Below are 24,197 nucleotides of genomic sequence, written 5' to 3'. Positions count from 1 at the left end.
CTAAAGGTTGATGGAAACCTCCAATTTTTTCTGCTGTGTGGCTCTCTGTGCCTGCTTTGTTTCAAATAGATAAAGGTTGGTTCTGGTTTTCTGCATTATAATACCCTAGTTTGGAATGCTTCCGTTATGTTGCTGGGCATGCTTTTATGGATCAGTATCATGAGACTGCAGGGAGAATCACATTATGAGTTAGCTTTGTGATCGGTTTTATTGGAGCTGAAACTGAGTGAAAGGATTTAGGAATAATTGGGTAATCAAAGTGAATTAAATCAAGAGGGGGAAAATATCAATTCTGGCATCAAATGGGGACTGCTTTGACTTCCACATCTGTGGTCTTTATCCATTCTAATCAAGTCTAAATTATGCCACTAAGACTTATTTTTGCTATGTTTACACTTGCCCAGACATAGCAGACATTATATTCATCTCTGGATAGTTCTTGAAGCATTAAGACTTTCTTAGCATTGCTAGGGGAAAGTTACCTAAACTTGATTAGCATCCAAATATTCAGCATAGATATTTTGTTTATAATCACAGGTGTGGTGTTCCATGTAGTTTCTGGGAAATTCAGTTCAGATACTGAGTTTTCAGCCTATGTAGATGTATTCTGATTCTCTCAACTCATTGTTATGTCTCAGAAAACTAGGTTTAAGTGGTGTGTCGTTAGTATAAATCTGCTATAATAAATAGCACATCATACTACTGGGACAGCAGAAATATTACTATAGTAACTATCTCTGTCTTGCTTCCTAGTGTTTCTTTGCTGTATTTCCCTAAGGATGTTGCTTTTGCAGTGAAAAATCTGTTTAGCCTAATAAATGGTAAGAGTAATCAGCTTCCTTTTTTCCCTCCCAGATACTTCTTAAATATGTATGTTACTACACTGAATTATGGAATGACATAACACTAGTTTACAAACACGAACATTAATTTAGGAAACTTTAATCTTCTTTGCTGAAGTTTGATTTTCCTTTGAGTTCCTTTGTTGTTGTTGATGTGTGTGTGTGTGTGTGTGTGTGTGTGTGTGAATGTTATATGTCTTATTGGAACATTCATTTCAAACATTGTCTTTGAGCTTTTGCTTCATAAATCTTAGAATCTTTTTTGTTCCTGTGGTTAATTTAGTCTAGGATTTGGTTTCACTCATTGCTATATACCACACCACACACACACACACACACACACACAAACACACACACACACACACACACACACACAGAGCCCTGTGCCCAAATGGAATCACAGGGTGCTTTACGCCTGATTGCTCACCCTGAGAGAAGAGCATTGCCTGCCTTCCCCCAGGGACAGGTTGCTGTCTCTTATAACAAAGGCCAGAGCTGTCTGGGTACTGAAAGATGCTGGCCCCATGATTTCCTCTGCAAGTTGAGCTCTTGGAGAAATCAGAGTTTGGTTTTTTGGATATTTGTGTTTTGCCTTTGACTATTACATGGTTTAATGGAATGGGTTGGCCAAGAAAAAGCCTATAAGTGTTTGTTGCTATTCCTAGGTTTGAAAGTCATTTTCAAAAACATAATTTTAAGACACATTAGGCCTGAATATTTCAGAAACTCAAATGGCTCTAGGAAATTAGGTGACTGTCCCTGTATGAAGCAATGCATTTTATTTTTTAGAAAGCCAGTTGAATATTAACAACAGGACAGTTTACATACAGGACTGTGCACTTACTGTCTGCCAGTCAATACTCTACATGATTGTTGCATTATCCCAGGAAATAGTTACTATGCTTACAGCATCCATTGAATGTACATTTCAAGCAACCTAAGATACACAGAGAGGTTAACCAACTAACCACCCCTCCAGTGTAGTGACCCAGGTAGAAAGTAGCAGCGCTGACATTCCAAACCTGCAGGCTCACTCCACAACTTGTGCCCTTAAGCCCTGGGCACATTTTCAAGTACATATGTTTTCATGTATCATGAAAAAGTAGAGGATTTGGAAGCAGGGTTTGCTACATCTTTTTGACGTGACCCACTGAAAGACATAGTTTGCATTGCACACAAACACATATGCACAAATAAAACAGAAAGCCACACAAAACACAGCTCACCTCTACCGTGAAGGGTGTTCTGACTTTGCCTTTCTGTTTCACCTCGTTTCTAAAGAATGCTAGTTGACTTTAAAACCTTAGAACTGATTTCAAGACCCATTATAAGTCACAACTTGAAGATAAAGACCTACTAACTCAATTGGGCATGGTGGTACACATTCATAAGACCCACACTCAGGAGGCTGAGGAAAGATGATTGTGAGTTTGAGTTCAGCCTGGGCTATACAGGGAGATTCCATGTTAAAAAATAAAAAGGCAAAGAGGCCAGGACTGAGACACAGCTGTAATTCTAGCTACTTAGGAGGCTAAGAAAAGGCCAGAAAAGTCTATGAGATCTCCAACTAACCAGCAAATAGCTGGAAGTGGAAGTGAGGCTCAAGTGATAAAGGACCAGCTTGAACTAAGAAGCTAAGCTAGGATGCGAGGCCCTGAGTTCAAACTCCAGTATCAGCACACACACACACACACACACACACACCCTGAGTTCAAACTCCAGTATCAGCACACACACACACACACACACACACACACACACAGATCCTAAAGGCCCTGTACATCCTGGATGTTAGTTCACTATTCAAGAGATCCTTGGTCCCGTTATTTGTTGAATGACTTATCAGCTCCTTCTTCCTCTCCCCCAGTTCCCAACACTGTTTGTTGACAGATTAAATGCATAAACAGGTTGTAATTTTTATTTTTTTCAGCTCTATGTTTTTAGATGAAGATTGCTTATACACCAGAAGGTCAGGAAACACTCAATGATCATGTTATGAAAATATGTGTGTCATATTGATTTTTTTAATAAAGGAAATTACATTTTCCCAGTGATTGTAGTTATGATTTTTAACAGCCTGTCTGTGTCTCCTGCTGCTTACACTGGAGTCTGGGCTTGGAGTCTGTTCTTCCTGTGACATCATCATTTGCCCACACTGGCATTCTTCTTCGAGACTGGCTGATTGCATGGGCTTGGCTCCTGCTCTATCTCTAGGAGAGTGGAGGCATGCATGAGAAGCCTGGAGTCTGGTTTAGTCATTCAGTCCTTCTGGCATTTTCTACACGCTGTTTGGTAGCCCTTAAACTATCTTTGGAGGGAGGCACTCTGGATGGTTAAGCTTGATCTTCCTCAGGTAGAGCTCCAGGTCATTCAGAACTTTTCTAAAAGGAAACTCAAGAGGAGCCACAACTGTTGGCAGTGCAGAAACACATCTCACCTTCAAAGGATGTCCCGAGCCCTGATGGGTTCAAAGGCAGGGTAGGGGCCAGCCTGGCTTCCCATTGGCTGCAGGGTAGCTAGAAACTTGGCATGCCAGGTGCTTCTGTGTTAAAGACCACCAACACCAAGAGCGTTGGGTTTAAAATATTAGTGTTAGAGACAGTTTATGTGCTTTATAGGTTTAGCTTAATATTATTGATATGATTATAATATTAATTCTTTGTTGCTGCTTGCCTCTTTGCTGGTAAGTTGGTAGAGTTATAGTCCCAGCTCCAATAGTTTCCTTCGGAATGCCCATACAAATGTTCATTCAGAAAATAAGTCTAGGTAGTTCTAAGAGTAAGAGGGTTTTGAGAAGAGAATGGGTCAATATATCCCTACCTACATAGCCTTTGGACATTGTGATTAGTTGGTCTCTTACAAGCCAGGGTGACTAAACTTACTATCTTTAACCATGAGAAAGGCTTTCCAAATATTTTTTTCCTCTATAGGACAAAGGGCTCTCTCCTTCATGCATATGTTTCTTGAAGCACAGAGATAATGTACACTTTGGATGGTTTTAAAGAAACCTCATCTACACTCCTGATGAGGAAATGGCATACTTTTTAGCCCATGGGAAAATCTGGAAGTTAAGTGGTCAAAGACTCCCTGAGCCCACCGCATCTTTCTCTTTAGTCTCTGAAGATGAGAGGAAATGTACACTCCACATCTCCAGGAATAACTCTGTCTCACTCAACTGTTACCTGGGGTGAGGTTGTACTCTCCCCGAAGAACATCTTGCATCACCAGAAACATGGTGCAGAGACACACTATGGTCAATACACGCTTGGTGGCTGACTGCCTGGATTGGTGGAAGTCTTAGGTGACAAGTCAAACACCCTGGCTTCACTGTGCTGAGATGATGCCCTAGGGTTTTTCAGCGGTGGGGAGAACCATGAAGATGGTTTTGTATTAATTCACCAAACATGTCACCTTTGCATTGTCTCAGCCCTTCTTTAACAGATACAGGGATGCCAAAACATTTTAAAATGTTCTTTTCTGTCCACAAGTTGATGGCATCAGAAAGCGTTGAGTCATTTGCAAAGTGAAATGGGACAGGCCAAGGCCAAGTAGAGCAAAACTGTTGGTGGAAAGAGCACTAGGCTGAAGCAGAAGAATCAAGTTTTATTCTCAGCTCTGCTATTAGTCCTGAGGGTAACTGGACGAGTCCCTTAACCACCCAGCCAAAGAGGTCAGAATAGATAATTTTGGAGGTGATTTTGATGCCAATTCTATGAGTCTGTAGTTAGTGCTTTAGGAACTGGGGGTTCTCAATTCTGTTTAACATTTGCAAAGGTATTTGTTTAAACTTTTGAAGGGATACCCTCTTGCTAAGAAAATGCATACAAAATCAATTTTTGTGTCTATATCCTGTTTCTTCTCCCAAAGACTCACAGAGCAGTTTACAGAGAAATGAATACCTACCCTAGTTCTAAATTGATTTGGCTACATTTGATACACTCTTCCTTTCTTAGAATATGACTTTTCAGTTATAATAGCCCCAAAGATTGCTTTTTGCACATCCTTCATTTTTATGATTCTTTTCAAAGACTTCTTATGCTGCTCACAGTAAAACTGTCTGGTAGGTTTTCAGCGGGCTCAGAAGTAAGCAAACTAGAAGTGTCTAGCCCTTACCATAAAACAGAGGAGCGAATGTGCTCATGTCATCGTGTGAGAAGGGAAGGCCACTCCATTTCCTCTTACACAGATTTTGGTTTGGAGACAAGAGAAAGAAGAGCTCTTAGCTTTCACCAAGAACCAGAGTCCAAATTAGAGCTCTGTCCTGAGCTTGGTCTGCAGTTATCACACTGGTCAGAAAACCAGTGCACATGAGAGTGAGGCCAGTATTTGAGAAGCAGATGCTGGCTAATAGTGGCTGGTCCTGTCTGTACCAGAAGAGACTGAAAGCTGGGACCATGTGCTTGAGTGGTCCAGACTTCAGGACCCAGGGACTGCTACTTACTGGGACCAAGGGTCCTGAGAGAAATGGCATTCTCTAGAGGAAAGGAACAGACAACATTACTGTCACTCATATATTTTAAGTACCTTTAGAAAGGCCATAGGAGTGTGGGTTTTCCAGAAAAACAGAACCATCAGGAAGGCGTATGTATGTGTATGTGTGTATGTGTGTTCTATCTGTCTGTCTGTCTGTGATCTTTGTCCCAGCTTGAAGGCTTTCAGCTAGAGGGAAAAATGTATTGGATTCAGCCTTTTGTTCTATTCAGATCGCTGATCATGTGATAAGGCCCACCACATTGGGGAGGGCAGTCTGCTTACTTAATATATAGAGTCTAATGTTTATTTCATTCAGAAACAACTCACAGATACACTCACGATAAGGTTTAACCAATATATAGGTACCTGTGGCCCAGGCAAGGTGACACATAAAATTAGCCATCACAAAGACTGTCTCTTGCATGATTGCTGGCTGCCCTTTGAATTGAATGTAGGAAGAGCTTCCAGGGGATGCCTCATGCTGACAGCTGATTGAAATGGAAGCTTCCCCACCTCCAGCTCCTCCCAAGAACAAATGTGTTAAAAATCGTTCTGTGCATTCTTGTCTCTTCCGCAGGCTGTGGCTACTTCCCAAGCACCAACAGAATTTGAAGAGTTAGAAGGAAATAGGTTGAGACTGTAGGAATACAGGTTATTGAGCCAGATGCTGGTAGCTCACACCTATAATCCTAACTGCTTTGGGAGACTGAGAATAGAAGGATCACAATTTGAAACCAGCAAGGGCATACCCATTGCTGGGTACACCGTCACACAACTGCCCTCATAAGCCATGTGGGAGGATGAAATTGGGAGGATTATGATTCTAGGCCAGCCCTAGACAGAAAAATCCACAAGACTCCATCTCGGTGTAGGGAAGATATGCCCACTGTTGCTTGTCTGTCATCCCAGCAATGAAAGGGAGCCAAAAAAAAAAAAAAAAGTGGATCACAGTCTGGAATTATACTGAGACAGGAAGTGAGACCCTATCTAAAAAAATAACCAGTAAAAAGCAGAACTGAAGATGTGTCTAGGTGATAGACTACAATACCTTCTTGGCAAATCAAAGTCCTGAATTTAAACCCTAGTACCAAAATAAGAAGAACAACAACAAAAACAAAAACCTAAGAACAGATTCTTATTTTCCACTCTTTTCCCTAGTAACTATACCAGCCTACTCCTTAATTGATTCATTACTGGCTAGGGCTGATCTTCATCATTATAGAAGAATACTATCAGAAGAGCTCTACAGAAAACTACCCAGGTAGGGAACTGATGATCTACAAGGAGTTAATTTGAAAAGTGGGATATAAACTCTGGTAAGCTTAGAAAATGTCAATCTTTCTTGTTAGCAACATATCCAAGATGATGAGTATTTCCTTCTCATGCCTCCTGGCTTCTCGGCTTCCGTAGTCTGTGCCAGAGGCTGGAGCCATGGGCAGCAACATTCCAGACATCCATCCCTGGGCATGGAAACACAGTCAAGTTAGCTATGGTTCAAAGTAGAGGACAGGAACGGAAGTGTGTTTTAAAAGGAAGGAAGAAAATAACCCAGGGAAATAGTTGTGTGCTGAGTGTGGCTTAGTATGTGTAAAGCCCTCACTTCAATCCCAGCATAAAAATATAAATCAGGGGCTGGGAAGTTGGCTCAGTGGTAGAGCACTTGCCTTGCATGCATGAGGCCCTGGGTTCGATTCCTCAGCACCACATAAGCAAAAGGAAAAAAGCCGGAAGTGGTGCTGTGGCTCAAGTGGTAGAGCGCTAGCCTAGAGCTGAAGAGCTGAGGGACAGCGCTCAGGCCCAGAGTTCAGGCCCCACAACCGGACCAAAAAAAAAAAACAACAAAAAATATATAAATCAATAAGAATGATGAAGAAACAAGTACAGTAAAGAAGTTTTGTCTCTCTAATATTGTAATTTTAATGGAGCTCTAGTCATGTATTTATTAGACAGGAGTTACTTTCTTGATGGCTGCGTCATTTTCCTTATGGGTCTTCAGCCCTCCCTTGAATTGTCTGTCCTTCTGTGAGAAAGAACAGCGCAAGGATGGGATGTGCGACAGGCGAGGGACCTTGGAAGTCAGCAGGTCTAGTGGTTAGCAGGGGTGACTGGCTAAAACGTATATATGCTGGAGAAAAACTCCACCATACACCTTTTCCTTGATTGGTGACAAAGCAAAAGAACTAAGTTGTTTCAGGCTGTGGATTGGAAGAAGGTTGTAGAAAATTAAGGTGTGCAGCCTACTCAGGTTGGGAAAAGAGAGGAAGCTGAAAGGGTGTTAAAGAGACAGCATCATTGTGCTACAGGAGAGTACCTCACATCTCTTTTGTCTGTGGAATGTGTAAGTTTCTGGGGCTATCATGATACTTGCCTAATGGCTCCACAAGAATAGTTAGTGTGCAGCTCCATCTATTGTTAATCTAAACACCCACCCATCCATCCATCCAGCTATCTATCCGTCCATCACCCATCCATCCATTCATACATAAATCCACCCAACTATCAGTCTACCCATCCACCTATCCATACATCCATTCACTCATTCATCCACCTGTCCATCTATCCACCCATCCATGCATGCATGCATCCATCCTTCATAAATACATCTGTGGAATGGCCTCCATGAACTTACCCATAATATTCAGAAGGTGAGGAAAAAACAATTGTCTTCTACTCTAGGAGTTCATAGCCCAATGGGCTACACCTGATGTATCAACGGTAATGGCCACTTAGAGAGAAGAGAGCTCAGGGGATATGATGGGAAAGAGGCCTCCCATTTGGATTCTGAAGGGGAAGAAAGGCATTTGTGGAAGTGGTGCTATTTTAGATGAATCCTGAAGGAGATTTACCTAATGGAGAACTTCCTCCCCTCAGTAGCAGGACTTGTCTTCCTTTTTCGGTGAAAGAGAAGTCCTGTTGTCCTGTTCCAGGCACTTTTGGTCCAAGCTCTGCCTCTCCTAGCCAATGAAATCTGCACTGAAATATTTGTGCTCTTGGCTTTGTTGGTGGTGAAGTTGGAATGTTCTAGGGTGTGTGAAATAATACTGTATCTGCCATTTATCTTAGAAAACTCTTGGCACAAGAGCAGCGTATTCAAGATACTTTTTCTTTTCTCTATCAATGCAGGATTTGATGACCTTCATGTATGTGCTGACCCTGGTGTTCCAGAGAATGGATTCAGGACCCCCAGCACAGGGGATTTCTTCGAAAGCTCTGTAACACGATTTCACTGCCAAGACGGATTCAGGCTGAAGGGCTCTACAAAGAGATTGTGTATGAAACATCTTAATGGAACCCTAGGCTGGGTCCCAAGTGATAGACCTATCTGTGTGCAAGAAGGTAAAGTGTTTACTTCTCCAAGAAAGCCACTCAAGTGGCTCAGCTGCAGGACTGCCTTGGGGTTGATCTCTGGTTCTGACTATACCAGCATGAATACATTGAGGACTAGGGTAGGGGACAAGTTAATCTCAGCATTAAGAGAAACAGTCTTCCCTCTGTATGTCAATTATAATCTAATTTATCTCCATTTTTGTCAAGGCAAGAGAGCAACTCAGATAACATTAGGGCTATTTGTTATTAGGCTGCCAGCTCAGCACTCATTCTCATGTCGTCCAATAAAAAGTGCAGTAAATATATTGTGAAGAAACTCTATTTAGTGAAACAAAAGACAAGTGTTACTCAGAGGATTAAATCAAGTCCTTCTCAGCTCTGTATTAGGTGTGATTCATTTAAGGAAAGAAAGCAGAACTGATTTGCATGGTAGACATTTATTCCTAGCAATTACACCTAAATCTATTGGTGGTAACTAGATATTCAATTACTTCTGGAAATCACTTTACACACACACACACACACACACACACACACGTATACACACATATATGTAGACATATTTAAAGTTTTAAACAATGTGTTGAATTGAACTAATTGGACTGCCAAGTGGTTGTTGATTATGTATCTCAGAGGATCAACAAAGCTGAAGTTGGTGTAGTCATTAATCAAGAATTAATTCTAGCCCCCAGTTTTATGAAGCCTAGAACTTCTATGTTGTTGAGCTCATTAGGAATGAGTTCCAGGATCTCTTGATACCATTATTGAGTTTATTTGGGGAGGGAGCTTTTATGATACTGGTATGTAAGTGAAAGTTGTGATTCTGTGCATGTTTCTTTTATGATACTTTTAAATAATTTAATCTGACAAGCAGTTTTTTAAAAAATATCTATTATGGTCTTCCTCATAGAAATTGTAAAGGATGGGTAGGATGGTGTGTTGTTCTTAAAGTGCCTCTAATCTTTACTTTTGCTTTTGTTTTTAAGATGAGGATGTGTATTATATGTATCATATGTATATTGTAAGTATGTATCACATGCCCTATAGACATAGAGAGAAAAGGAGATAAAGATAGGTAAAAAAAATAGCCAAATTTAATGTTTTAAAAATAAGTTTATTTTCTCCTCTTGCAAGCAGTCCATGCAAGCTGTGCTTTTCATGAGAACCTACTTAGTTAAACTTTATTTGGTTCATGAATGTAAACTTTGCTGCCAAAGGGAAGTCATATGACACCCGGTACTTAAAACCCAGACAAGCTCAGGGACATCAGAGAACAAAGAAAACCCAAAATAGGCTTCCTGAATATTGCCCAGAGATGAAAGCTTCTGTTATTTTACTATTGCAGGAAAAACCAGTTTGTCACATTTTAGCTGAGTTTCCTTCCAGCTCCACATGCCATGTAGTAATTCCTGAGAAAGGAGTAAGATTTTCTGTTGTTCAGGTCAGTATGCATAGTTCCTGATGCTTAGCCCACCCATGCTGGTAGGAGCTTGATGAAGACAGCACCCTCAAACAAGACAGTCTGATGTTTTCAAAGGAGGGTGCAGGTCTGAGTTCCAGTCATGGTACTGGGCTCTCATCATTTTGGAAATCTGGAAGACTGTTGCCAGCCTAAGCACAATGATGTACAATTTCATTCTAATCTTAACAGTGATATTGTTATGGTCTTTGAAAGATCTGTATAAAGACATTGTTCTTGTGTCCCAGATGGAGGAAAAGCAGTTTTAATGTCCCAGGCCTTATTCATTTATTCTCTCTGGTTTATGAGGAGGTTGATGGGAGCACCCAGGAAGACTCGTCTTTCTGATTTAGCCCTTGCTTCTTGCTCAAGATTTATGCTGGGAGAATAATAGCAAGGGCAGCTGAATTACTTTGTTTCCCTTGCTGGGTATCTCTTAGAAAGCTAATGAATTTTGGTAGGGGCAGTAATAATAATAATAATAATTTATCATATTTTTATAAGTTATTAAAAGTACCCCCAAAGTCACTGTGTCATTTAACACTCTACAAGCTGAGATTCATGGTTCTCACTTCCTAGCTAGTAAACTGAGGCTCAGAGAGGTCCACTCACTTTGTTAAGATCACAGAGCTGATGAAGAAGCAGCAGAAATACAACAGCAGCAACAACAACAACTACTACTACAAAAACTGGGTTTATCCAGGCCAGCCCTGGGGAAAATGGAGTGCTTTCTGTTTCAAATCTCCATCTTTCAGGGGTCAGAGAGAGTGTGAAGGGCTTGTATGTGACCCAGAACGTTACAATGAGACAATGGAGATAAAAGTCTTGGCTGGACAGGAACTTCCTCTGAGTCCCACTTCCTCCCTCTCCCCTGAATCTAGATCTCTTGGGACAGCATCTACATTTTTCTTTGTAGATAAAGCAATAATTCATATGAAATGAGGAGAGGAAGCGCAGTTAGGAGAATGTCCATGTATAATGGATGGGTTCTTAAAAGATTAGGGAAAGGATGGAGGTGTGTGCTTAAAAAAAAAAAAAGAAGTTCTCAGTGTATCACCCTGAAGCCCAGTTCTCTTCCTCCAAGACAACCAACTTAATAAGTTGTTGTTCTGGACAGTTCTGAGCTCTCATAGTTACACTACAAATACCACCTTCCCCCACCCCAGCACTAAACCGGCCCCTCTGTCCTCTACCAAGGTTGTTTCCCAACCTTCTTTGTGCCATAGAAGCCCCATTCTAATCAGACACAGAGCACATTGTTGCAACAAATGACTTGGGTCAGGGTCAGGTTCAGGGCTGCAGGTGTTACTGTTGGGGAGGGTGGGGGGGACATCTGAGCTTACGATGCTGCCCCAGGCAGGCAGAGAACTACAGAGAGGAAGAGTGCAAGGAGTGATTTTTCTAGTGAAGTGAAAGAACACCGTGGCACATGAGGGAGACAGCTGGGTTGAGGACTCGCTGTTGTGAAACTTAAGCATTTTTATTATTCAGTAGGGCAGGTTTCTAGGTGGCCTGAAATTGGAGCCCTCCTCTGGGACCCTTGCCTAATAGTTTGGTGTAGCTCAGTGTCTGCCTGGTGTAGGAAGTATAGGCACATGCTTTTGAGAAAGTGCAAGCAGGTACCTATGCATTAGAGCCTCTTGTCCCTTCCAGGTTTGGCACTGCCATTGGTCCTTATACCCCTCCAGGCATAGGTATGACCCTGGGCTCATAGGGAATTTGGGGTATTATCTTACTTGCAGGTCTGTGGCATAGGTCACCTGGTATTTTGTGATTCCATCTCTCCAGTAAAGTAATGGAATCTTTGTCAGGGGCTTTTCCACAGTTCTGCTCAATTTTACTGAGCCCTAGGCTGCCAGAGAGACCCATGAAGTCATAACCCCAGCCTTCATTCTGATTTGATTTAGTTTTTATTTGGCAGATAAAGAAACTGAGTCTCAAAGAAGACCCTTCCCTGAATTAAATGAAGTAGTGACTGACAGATGTGTTGTAGCCCCAGGGCTTGTCTCTGTTCCTGGGCTTTACACTGTGGACCAGTTCTGTCTGAGACATTCATATGCATTACAGGGCTTGTAGCAGTGAAGTGCTCTACAGAAGCATTTGCCTGACTCTTTGCACGGTGTTAGGTATAAGTTTCTCTTGGGTCCTCTCTTATTCTTCACTGCATTCTGCAGCACATGCCATCTGTCTTCTTTTTACCTTTCCCATATAACTTGTTCATCCCAGGCAAACTCACTTTTAGTTTGGACTTACAGAAACAAATTCCCCTCAAGTTTGCATTCTGAGAAATGAAATTGTGTCTTTGTGATCCCAGGCATGAGTGAACACATTTGTGGTCCAGAGAACAAGGGAAGTGTGGTGGAGAGGAGACCTGGAATTGGCACAGAACTAGGAATCCACCCTGTGGGCACTGACCTACTAAATACATTGGCCAAGGCTAAGAAATGGTATCAGTGTTTTGCTGATTCACACTTTGCTCTGTACAACTTCAAGAAGTAGTGTAAACCACATGGGCATACACCTGTAATCCTAGCACTCTGGAGACAAAGGCAGCAGGATGATGAATTCTAAGCCAGCCTGGGCTACATAGGCAGACAGTCTCAAAAGTAAGAAAAGCACATTCTAACATTAATTAAAGAAGATGACTTTCACAGTGTTTCAAGAGATTAAAATAAAACCTATCAATTCAAGGACCTGTTTGTATTATGAACAGATATTATTTGGGACAGATAGAGGAGAAAAAAAAATCAACCTGTATCTTGCCAAGTTTATTGATTGTCCATATTAATATAAGTATTTCCTAGCTTAACAGTTTGTGTTACAGCTGAGCTACTGAGTACACCTCAGCCCTTCTATATTAGTTATCCTAACTAGGCAGAAGTTTCCTTCCTTCCTTCCTTCCTTGCTTCCTTCCTTCCTCCTTCCTTCCTTTCTTCCTCCTTTCTTCCTTCTTTCTCTCTTTCCTTCTTTTTTCTTTCTTTCTTTCCTTCCTTCCTTCCTCCCTTCCTCCCTCCCTTCTCCCCTCCTTCCCTCCCTCCCTCCCTTCTTTCTTTCTTTCTTTCCTTCCTTCCTTCCTTTCTTCTTCCTTCCTTCCTTTTTTCTTTCTCTCTTTCTTTCTTTCCCTTCCTTCTTTCTTTCTTTCTTTCTTTCTTTCTTTCTTTCTTTCTTTCTTTCTTTCTTTCTTTCTTTCTTTCTTTCTTTCTTTCTTTCTTTCTTTCTTTCCTGCAGATAGATCCCTAAAAAATTTATCATACCGCATTCCTACATGGATTAAAGAGTCTTCTTTAGACCATTGGACAATATTGAATAGCATCCAAGTCCCTCTTCCCTTTGGATTCTCATTTCTGGAAAGCATGTTTAAGCTAGTTTTTAAAAAGCAGCTCCATCTAGAAGAAACTGGGAGGATTCCGAGTGCTTATTGAACACTGTTGGGTGTAGACAACAGACTCCATGTGTTAGAAACACAGTGTTTCCTTTCTGAGTGTCCTTTTATGGAATGGGTGCTTTGGGATGTAGAAGGAGTCAAAGGCAGAGCTGCTGCTGAGTTAAATTTTTATGAAATGGGTTCTTAATATTTGAGGACTTTCTCACCCAGCTCTTCTCTGCAAAGTAGAGAGAAACAGTTCTCTTTCTTTCCACTCCTTCCTTGGAGCAGCCACTGTTCTGCACACAGCCACTCATCATTGATCCCCCCATTTCAAGTCAATTTCAGATAAAGCCATATGAAGAAAATAAAGCACTTCCATGGCACTGGAGTCACCCAGTTCTGGCAGACAGCTGGTTTAGGTGAAAGTACGCAGATAGCTTACATCCCTGGGATTCTTCTCCTAATCCCAGCATAATGCTATGAAGAGACCTCCCATGCCCCTCTGAAGAACATCGCTTGTTTTAAAATGAACTGCCTGAGCAGAAAAGGTTTTCAGAAAATTCTTGGCTGTAGTTGGCCAGCCAACTCCTTTGAGCTGGAGAGGAGCCAGGTAGGAAATAGCATTGTTTACCCCCACACATAGAATAGATCTTGAAAATGCTGCCTGCACAGACCACCTGTGGATACCACCAGCAGAGCCAGAGCCTTGTGCCTGAAAACCTGAGTATGACTTGCAGCACTGTGCAAAGAGCAAGATAGAGAAGGTGGGACCCAGGCCCATGGCGTGAGGGAAACATGAGATGACTTCATGAGATTTATTTCTTCACCAAAAGAGCAGCCTTCTCCACCTTTCAGTGCCGTGGCAGGGAGTAATCCCTCAACCTAGGAGGAAGATGGGATTTCAGATTTGCATGCTGTTATACTGACTGTGTGATGACCAGATCTGTACCTCACTAGCCATGCTATTTATCACCTACGTGTGGACAGTTCTCTTCTACAGAGGATGAAAAGGGAAGCCCAGTAGACTAGCAACTCCTTTTTTCTTTTGATCTTCTTTAGTCATTTGGCCCAGGGGTCCATGCAACCCATCTGTCTCTGCCTTCTTGGAAGTTCTCCATAGTCTCAAGTGATCTAGTGATAATTAGTGGCCCCTAAGTGGTGTCCCATGAATAGTCATAGTGAGCAGCTTCAGGAGTTGTTAGTCTTTCCTGCCTCCACTTGGGTTCCAATAACAGATGACTTTTGCCATTTTTCATTAGTCACATATAAGGAAAGCACCTGTATGTTGCTTCCTTCCCTACTTCTGATTAGCTTAGTACCCCTCATTGCTTAGTACTAGTTTTGCCTTGGTCATAGTTAGTAATGTTGGTACAGCTGAGTCTGAGTTATCTGCAGGGCACTATGAATTGAGTTGTCATTGCACATCATGTGCTTTGGGGATGCGACAGAGGAACTCAGCATCAGTTGAATGAGAAAGAGAAGCATCTAGGCAGCAGCCAAACCTGCCCTGTCCTTGTCAGCCACTAAAGGCAAAGCTTCCTCAGTGCCTCTGTATCCTGCCCATCTGCAGTTTATGTCCCTGTCATATCACCTCTGCTTGCCTTTCCTCAATAAGACTATTACTAGAAGGAGGTGGGGGTCCATTGTATGCACTGTGTGCCTGTTGTACGCTGTCTTTTTTAATTACTACAGTAACTCCACAAAGAAAGGTCTAAGACCTTATTTTACAACTAAGAATGTGGAAGTTCAGAAACTCTAGATTCCCCATGGAAGCCTAAGTAGTGCAGAGTTGGGATTCAAGTCAACATCATTTATGCCTTCCAGGATGCTCATCTCACCTGACAAGGATGGTTTTACCCAGAGGAGAAGAACCACCTATGGAGAGGAGGGAGGTGACACATATAATAAGGGTCCAGGTCCAGACCCCCTTGGGAAAAAACCTGATTTATTGTATGCCAGGGATGAAAATACATATTCAGACCTCCTGCTAGAGGTGGAGCCAAGGAATCTTCATTTGTTAAAACTCCCAGGTTATCTCAAACATAAAGAGAACTGAGTGAGAACCACTTATTCAGGAATGTAGTTTGATGTGGCTCTGCAAGGGAGTAGAGAAATGATACTCTCTAGTGTTCAGCAGAGCCTCTTGGAGACCATTTATTCTTACCACCAAATGAACATCCATTTGTCACTTTACAACAGAACAAAGGAAGTGTACAAATTTAAGGAGTGACACAAGGTACACAGTAAGCAAGCTTGGAATTGGACCAGTGTTCTGACTTCCAGACCAGGACCGGTGTTGTACAACCCCAGCTGTAAGTCAGAATCACCTGGAGTGCCAAGTACTCATTCCAACAGTGGTTTCAGTTGTTCTGGAAGGTGGGAGCCAAGGTATGGGTGTTTATAAAAGCACCCAAGGCAATTCCAATATGCACATAGGGACCCCTTCCATTTGTGCTTTGTGTCCCCAGATCCCTGTTACTGGTTGCCTGTTTTAGTTGAAAAGGGCTTAGGACTCAGGAAGACATGCCCCGGCCACGCCCCCATCTCCCTGTGTCTCCAGGCTTAACCCTTCTTTGTCCCAGTTCCCAACAGAATGCAAATGAGAAAAAAAAAAAACACATTCATCATGTGCTATTTCTAAAGCACTTACTAAAATATTTTGGCTCCCATAAACCTGACCAGGATTGCTATAAAAAAATGAATAATTTGATGTTAAAAAGGTCTTTTGAATTTCCTAGTGAGGAAGGTGCAATGTGAGTTTAAGATTATTATTATATTATAAATGTTTAATTAAAAGATCCAACTTGACTCATAAGCTAAAGCTGGCAGCAAAGTTGGCAGCTAGCTCTTTTCTTCATTGAAACTGTGGGGCGCAGGCATTTTTCAAAAGCGGGGGAATCTTACTCTTGTTTTACAGTTACTCATATATTAAGGTGAAATGTCTTCTAGCTCCAGAAGCTCTGCCAAAACAGATGGGTGCTTTAAAAATATTTTATTTAACATCCTTTTCTTCTCATGTGCATTTTCTATCATCTGAAACGAATTTCTTGTTGCTTATACAGGAGTTATCAAAAACAACAGCCTCTACGGGGAAGGGCAGGTATTTGCATGACCTGTGTCTCTCTACCTGTCCCCAGAGCCACTGCCATTTCTTACTTAGGCTGCGATCCACAGAACTCCCTGCTTTCCTCTACTCCTCTCTTGTAGCTTCAGAGTGAGTTTGGTTTTTGCTCTTACACTTAAATCTGATCATGATTTGAAAGGGGAGGAGATACAGAGGAAATAAGGTCAGGTCAGACAGGAGCAGATCTCACAAAGAAAGTGATGGAAGTGATCAGTTATCACTTTGGGAAGATGACAACTGGACTGCCCCAGGCAAGGTCTCTCAAGCTTGTGGAGGAGCCCTCAAATGTGGAGGGAAAGTACTAACTAGGGCAGCGCGTTGCTTTAGCCGTACGTCTCTTTGATGTCACATGAGTACTGGGATCCTGCCCTTGTCTGCTTGGGGACCCTGGTGGTGGAAACGGCTTTAAGTCACAGAATTATTAGGCAAGCAGGGAACAAGGATGACAACATGGGCACATGTTCAGAGATTTGTGGGATCATATGTAAAGGTCACACTATGATTGGTGGCAGCCTTGAACTCCGTGCTGATGGTAGAAAATCCCCAGAAAGCTGTTTGCTCAAGCTCACAATTGAAACAACTCAGAATTAGGCTGACTGCTTATGAACATATGGGGCTACCCCCAAGGATATCCTTCCAAACCCATGTGAGTGGGAATAATCTTCTTTCTTGCCTGTCGAGCACAGCTCAGGGTTGATCATGGCTCCCTCAGTCAGCTCTTGTGAGTCCGATTAGATACTGAGCCAGGCTTTCTTAGAACCTACACTCAGTCTGTAAGAGTTAGAGGCCTTAGTGGACAGAGTTGAAGCTAATGAACATTAGAATCTCAGGTTAGAATGGAATTATGTTTGGCTTTCTTGGTACTATAAGACGGGCTAGAAATTCGATTTGGGGCCAGCAATTTTGCTTTTTAATTGATATCTTCAGTTGTCAGTGGCTAGAATAATCTGGTATATCTCACCAGACGGTGTTGTCTCCATGATTGACTTGATGGGAATTGTCTGAAGGCTGCAAGAAAAATAGCACATTTCCAAGCACCATGCTCAAAGCTTTCTACGCACTGGGATCTACATTCCACAGGCATCTGCAGGTGATCCTGCTGTAGAGTGTCTGGGATACTTGTCTTGGATGTTCCACAAATAAAACATTAAAATGGGGGAGGGTGGCAACAGAAGCTCTATAAGCTCTATAAGCCAGGGAAAATGGATGTGAAATTGGTTCTTGTTTTATTTTGGTACCAGCACTGGGGTTTGAACTCAGGGCCTAGGCACTATCCTTGAGCTTTTTTTGCTCCAAGCTGGTGCTCTACCACTTGAACTACAGCTTTGCTTTTGGCTTTTTACTGGTTAATTGGAGACAAGAGTCTCACAGACTTTCCTCTCCAGGCTAGCTTCAAACTAGGATCTCACATCTCAGCCTTCTGAATAGCTAGGGTTACAGGTGGGAGCCCACGGGGCCCAGCTACTTCATCTGTGTTGTGAGACCACCTCTGGCCATGCAGTACTTCCTGTGATCTTCTTATTTAAATGAAGTCTACTCAACGTTTCTTTAAAGATAAAGTCATTTAAACTGTGTTTAAGAGAAAAGCAAGAATTCAGAATCCAGGAATGCTTGTCATTCAGAAGTTAAGATGCCATCTGGAAAATGTTCAAATAATTAAGGTTTTATGCTTTGGGCAATTTTAGCACTGCCCCCGTGTTTAGTCATTCTGTCCCCCAAAATTCCCTTACGTACTTTTCTGCTTGTCGGACCCAGTGGCTCCAATTGAGAAGAGAAAGAAGGCTGCATGTCCAGTGAATTTTCTTGCTCTTCTTTCTGGATGCATTATGCTGTTGTTTTCACCCTTTTTGAAATGAATAAAGTAGAATACTTATATAGACATTAAATTTATTATAAATACTGGAAGCATAAATAGAATATTATACATAGAAGACTGTGTTTAATGTACTATAATGTGCTTTAATATAAAATATACTTTAATATTATTTAGTATTGTTAATATAATGCATATAGAGAAAAGTATATAAAACTGACTAGCCCAATGAGCTTAAATAACACCAACATCACTGTCATCCAGGTGAAGCAAAATAGTATATTGCTGGTGCCCCAGAAAGCTGATCCTTCGATTTCCCTCTAATAGGCAGTGATCACTATTTCATGATTGCAGTCACCCAGTCCAGAAACATGCATTCCTAAACATGTCACTCCCTCACATTTCATTTGCTTTTGTCTTATCTTGTAGTATATGGAATTATAAAGATTATATCTAATTTCTTTTACATTATGTTTAAATCCATGTACATAAATCACATACAGCTGCATTTTGTTCATTTTCCCTGCTGTATGGCATTCTAATATACGATGGACATTCCATCACTTAAACGTTCTGATGTTTAATAGACAGGTGTTTTCTAATTGACTTTGTTAACCATAATTTTGTTGCATTCGTGCTGAAAACCCATTGGTGAATCATAGGCTCACATTTCTGTTGGCTCTGCTAAGGTATTGAATATGCATATGTCTTGTGTTCATAGGTGCTGCTAGCTTTCTGAAGTGGCTGCGCTGATTTACACTTACCCCCCGCCCCCAGCAGAGCATACTCCTGGACAGCACTTGGTGTTGCTAATACCTTAGCTATCTGATAGATAGGCAGTTGCCTTGCTGGTTGGTTTGTGTTGCTATTTTTTGAGATGGGAACTTGTCTTGGCTAATGTATACCAAGAACTGATGATCCAATTGCCTCTACACCTTCCTCTCTTCTGCCACCCCAGTTCTGGGATTCCAGGCACGGGTTACCACTTCCAGCATCTACCAGTTGCACTGCACATTTCTCTGATGAGTAAGGAGGCTGAGTACATTTTTATCTTCTTATTGGACCGCTTGATATTCTCTCTTTGAAACTGGTTAAGTCACTTGCCCATTTAGCTATTAGTTGTCTTTTCCATGTTGACTTATTTGTTTGTTTGTTTATTGCTGGTCCTGGGCTTGAACTAAGGTGCTGGGTGCTTCAACCCTCAGCTTCCTGAGTAGCTAGGATTACAGGCATGAGACACCAGTACTTAGCCCTTGTTGATTTTTAGATGTTATGTATAATAGCTACAAGTGTTTGTTGGTTATGGGTGCTGACCATCGTTCTTTGGTTATGGTTTTACTCTCTTGACATCAGTGTGATGAGATAGTTTCATATAATCAAATGTATTGGTCATTTCTTTTAAATCCTGGAAATGTGGTGGTTTTTAAATGTATTTTCTTGTTTTAAAAAATGCTTTCCTAAAAATTTTTTTTACTGCTTTCCTGCCAGACACTGATGGCTCATGTCTGTAATTCTAGCTATTCAAGAGGCTAGGATTTGAGGATCATGGTTTGAAGTCAGCCCAGTCAGGCAAGTCTTATCTCCAGTTAACCACAAAAAGCTGGAAGTGGAGGGGTGACTCAAATGGTAGAGCACCAGCTTTGAGCAGAAAAAAGCTAAGAGACAATGTCCAGGCCCTGAGTTCAAGCCCCAGTAAAAAGGTTTTCCTATTATGAGATGATGAAGGCATTCTCTTATATGATCTTCAGAACTCCACTCTTTTACCTTTCCCCTTGAGACCTCAACCATCACATAGGGAATTGGTTTGTGTATGAACATGATCCAGCACTAGTCATAGAAAAGACTCTTCCCAGTATACTGCAGGATATCCAGCACATCCTGATTCAGGACTCTGCTCTGTTGTATTGATCTATCTGTTTGTGTTTTCTTTACTATATCATTTTGAATTCAATAGCTCTCTAGTAAGTCCCGAATTCTGGCAGAACAAGTTTTTCCTTTTCCTCTGTGTCTTCAAGACTGATCTCTTCTTGATATTTTTGTATTTCTATCTAAATTTTAAAATCAGCATGCCAGTTATCAAAATGTGAAATTTTAATATAACCATGTTGGATTTGTAGTTCATTTTGAGGAAAGTAATGCCTTTATAATATTTATAACATTGAGTTTTCCAATCAGAGAACATGGACTATTCTCCCACTTACTTAGCCTTTCACAGTTTTTCTTTAAATAATGTTTTGAAGTTTTCTATAGGAAAGTCTTATGTTTTTGTTAGGTTTATACCTAGGAATTGAAGTTTTGATGCTACTGTTAATATTTTAGGATTTTTCTTTTCTTTTATTCTTTTCTTTCTTTTTTTCTGTCAGTCATGGGGCTTGAACTCTGGGCTTGGGAGCTGTCCCTGTGCTCTTCAGCTCAGGGATACATATATGTGTACACATATATGGCCCAGTATGTATTTTCAAGTATATTTATATTTTAGGTCTATCTTCCACCTAGGAGAGAACACATGAACCTTTGTCTTTCTGAGCCTGCAAACAACAACAACAATATTATGCTTTCTGATGGATGTGTAAAATTCCATGTGTGGGCTGGGAAGGTGGCTCAGTGGTAGAGTGCTTGCCTTGCATGCATGAGGCCCTCGGTTCGATTCCTCAGCACCCCATAAAGCAGAAAAAGCTGGAAGTGGTGCTGTGTCTCTGGTGGTAGACTAGCCTTGAGCTGAAGAGCTGAGGGATAGCACCCAGGCCGAGTTCAGGCTCCACAACTGGCAAATAAATAAATAAATTCCATGTGTGTGTACACACATGTGTGAATGCACACACACACACACACACACACACACACACACACACACACACATACCGTTTTCTTGATTGCTCATTGGTTATGGGGCATCAAGGCTGTTTCCATAACTTGGCTAGTGTAAATAGTGCTGCAATAAACATGAGTATGTATGTGCCTGGGATTTATTTTTAAGGCCTAAATTCTACATATGAGAGTATGTGATATGTATCTGTTCTCCGTCTGGTTTAATGAACTTAACACGATGATCTTCTCTTCCATCCATTTTCCTGGGAATGACAAGATTTCATTCTTTATAGCCAAGTAAAACTCCATTGTGTGTTTGTATCACATTTTCTTTACTTCCTCATCAATCGATGGGCACAGAGATGGATTGCGTATTTTGGTTATTGTGAATGGTGCTGCTATAAACGTGAATGTGTGGGCATTTCCATTGTATGTTGACTTATATCCCTTATATACCTAGATGTGATATAGCAGAATCATATGATAGTTCTGTCTTTAGGGTTTTAAGGAACCTCCATACTGATTTCCATAGTGGCTGGACTAATTGACATTCCTACCAACAGTGCGTAAGAGTCCATTTCCTCCAGTAGTACTGTTGGACTCACAGAACTCAGAAAAGCCATTATGCACATGATTTAGGTCAGCTCCTTCATGGCCCATGCTTACTCTCCAGTAGCTCCCTACCACACTTATTTAAAACCCCAATTCCCTGCCTAATCTATCAGCCCAACTGGTGTGGCCTTCCCCTCTTTGTCACTGTATTCCCAACACATGGACCTTTAGTGTTTCTCAGGATACCAAGTTCTTTCCTGGCCTTTGTACCAACTGTTCTGCTACCTGAAATTTTCTTCTCCCAGATCCACGTATAATTGGATCCTTGTTGTCACTGATGTCTCAGCTCAACAAATGTCATTTCCTCAGGGACCCATTTCCTGGCTGCCCAATTAAGTGAGTCCCTTTGTCTGTACCTGTTCTATACCCTTGTCATTTTTTTCAGCTCATTTGATTCTTAATTTTTTTCTAGTAGCAGTCTCCCTCCATGCAAGTGCTATATGAGTAGGAATCGTGACTTTTTCTGTCTTAGCAGCTTGAACGTACTGGGCCTAGAGTAAGTGCTCAATAATTCACTGAATGGATGAACAAGTAGCTGCCTGAATAAATAAGCTTTACAAATTTTGGTTTAAATGAAATTAAATCAAATTATTTACAGAAAGGCCTTTAGAGCCCTTAATATATTAATGTGGGCTGTGATTCTTTGAGTGTTATATCATGTATTAATGTTCCTGGGACCAGTTTGGGGCTGTATTAATGCTGAAATGTGGCATTTTTAAGAAATCAAATTTGTTTTCACATATAACTCACATCTTAAAGACATATGCAGCCAGCATATAGCACACATTCTTGAAAATCTCTTTTTATGCAGATTATGCCTGCTATATCCGTTAGGAACCTGTTCTCTGCTAACTAGCCTGATATATTAATTTGTACTTGGATATAAATGTATAAAACTGCGTTAGGATCTTTTGCTCCTTTAATATGTCATTATAGCGAATCTCCATTGTTACTAGGAGCAAAGCACAAAAAATAATGACAGTGGTGTGCTGGCATAAAATGACTCCCAGAATTGAAGGTTTTGATATCCCTCAAGTTGCATCCTGCAAGCACCTATTTATGTCCCATATTCCTAGGTTCTAATTGTTGACTGGATTCCCCGTGATAGAATCCAATATTGATAAATAATTTTTATAGTCCTTGGTAATACTATGTTTAAAGTGGTTTTAAAAAATTCTGACTGAATGAATTTATGCTATAGAAAATGGTGTTACAGGGGCTGGGAAGATGGCTTAGTGGTAGAGTGCTTGACTTGTATGCATGAGGTCTTAGGTTCAATTTCTCAGCACCACATAGCAGAAAAAGCTGGAAGTAGAACTGTGGCTCAAGTGGTAGAGCACTAGCCTTGAGCTGAAGAGCTGGGAGACAGTGCCCAGAGTTCAGGTTCCACGACCAACGAAAGAAAGAAAGAAAAAAAAAGAAAGAAAGAAAGAAGAGGAAGAAAGAAAGAAGAGGAAGGAAGGAAGAAAGAAAAGAAAAGAAAATGGTGTTATAAACATCTTAAACTTAATAATGGTTCTACTTATTGTCTTTTGGCCTTATAGTAATGTGAAAGTGATATATACACATCCAGTAGAAACTGTACTTCAGATTTTGAATTTTGTTCCTTCCTGGGCTAGTGATTTGTGCTATAGTACTCTCTTTCAGTGCTGGACAGTATCATTGAGCCTCAATCCCATCAGCCACATGAGGGGAAATGGCAGATATCATGGCATATGTACTGCTAAGTTAGGGTGTTCATATGTTAGGTGTATTTAATGCATTTTCTACTTATGATGGATTTATCTGAGTGATGCCAGAAGGCTCCCTGGAACCCCCACCCCAACAACCTTCCAACTGACATAGAATAAGAAAGGCTATGTGATTATAAACAGTCTCAAACAGATCTTTTAGAAACCAACCATATCACCATGAAGACTTCTATACAAAACATCCACATGGATGAAGATTTCGCATTAATTTTCAGAGACCAAAGGTCTCTTGATTATTTTGTTCCATAGAACTAAGGTCCATGGGCATTCCCCATCACAGACAGCTCATTCGGGCACATACCTATTCCAGATGGCTTCTTCTGCCTTCATGGGTGGTGGGGAAGTTAAATGCTAGACACTGGCCATAAAAACTCAGAGAGACCAAATGATCCTTTCTTTTGTTTAGATGTAGGCTTTGTTAGAACCTGTCTGTGGTTTTTTTTTTTTTCCTTACTTTTTTTTTTTTTTGTCATGGGACTTGAACTCTGGGCCTGGGTGCTGCCCTTAAGCTCTTTAGCTCCAGGGAAGCACTCTGCCACTTGAGCAACAGTGCCACTTCCAGTTTTCTTGTGCTTAATTGGAGATAAGAGTCTTGAGGACTTTCCTGCTCCAGCTGGCTTT

At 41.2% G+C, this 24,197-nt stretch overlaps 1 protein-coding gene across 2 annotated transcripts in view; it reads left to right on the top strand.

Annotated features, from left to right (window-relative positions):
• Susd4 (sushi domain containing 4) overlaps positions 1–24,197 on the top strand; it is a 110,891-nt gene that overhangs the window by 53,634 nt on the left and 33,060 nt on the right. For both annotated transcript variants that reach the window (XM_013015157.1, XM_013015158.1), the window contains one exon: positions 8,439–8,651. In XM_013015157.1, the coding sequence (XP_012870611.1) occupies positions 8,439–8,651 (213 nt within the window). The remainder of the gene's footprint in view (positions 1–8,438; positions 8,652–24,197) is intronic.

The sequence above is a fragment of the Dipodomys ordii genome, unplaced genomic scaffold (genome assembly GCF_000151885.1).
Source record: "Dipodomys ordii isolate 6190 unplaced genomic scaffold, Dord_2.0 Scaffold26, whole genome shotgun sequence".
In the NCBI taxonomy this organism is placed as follows: Eukaryota; Metazoa; Chordata; class Mammalia; order Rodentia; family Heteromyidae; genus Dipodomys; species Dipodomys ordii.
The sequence above is the reverse complement of the archived record's forward strand: the minus strand, read 5'-3'. Positions and strand labels throughout refer to the sequence as shown.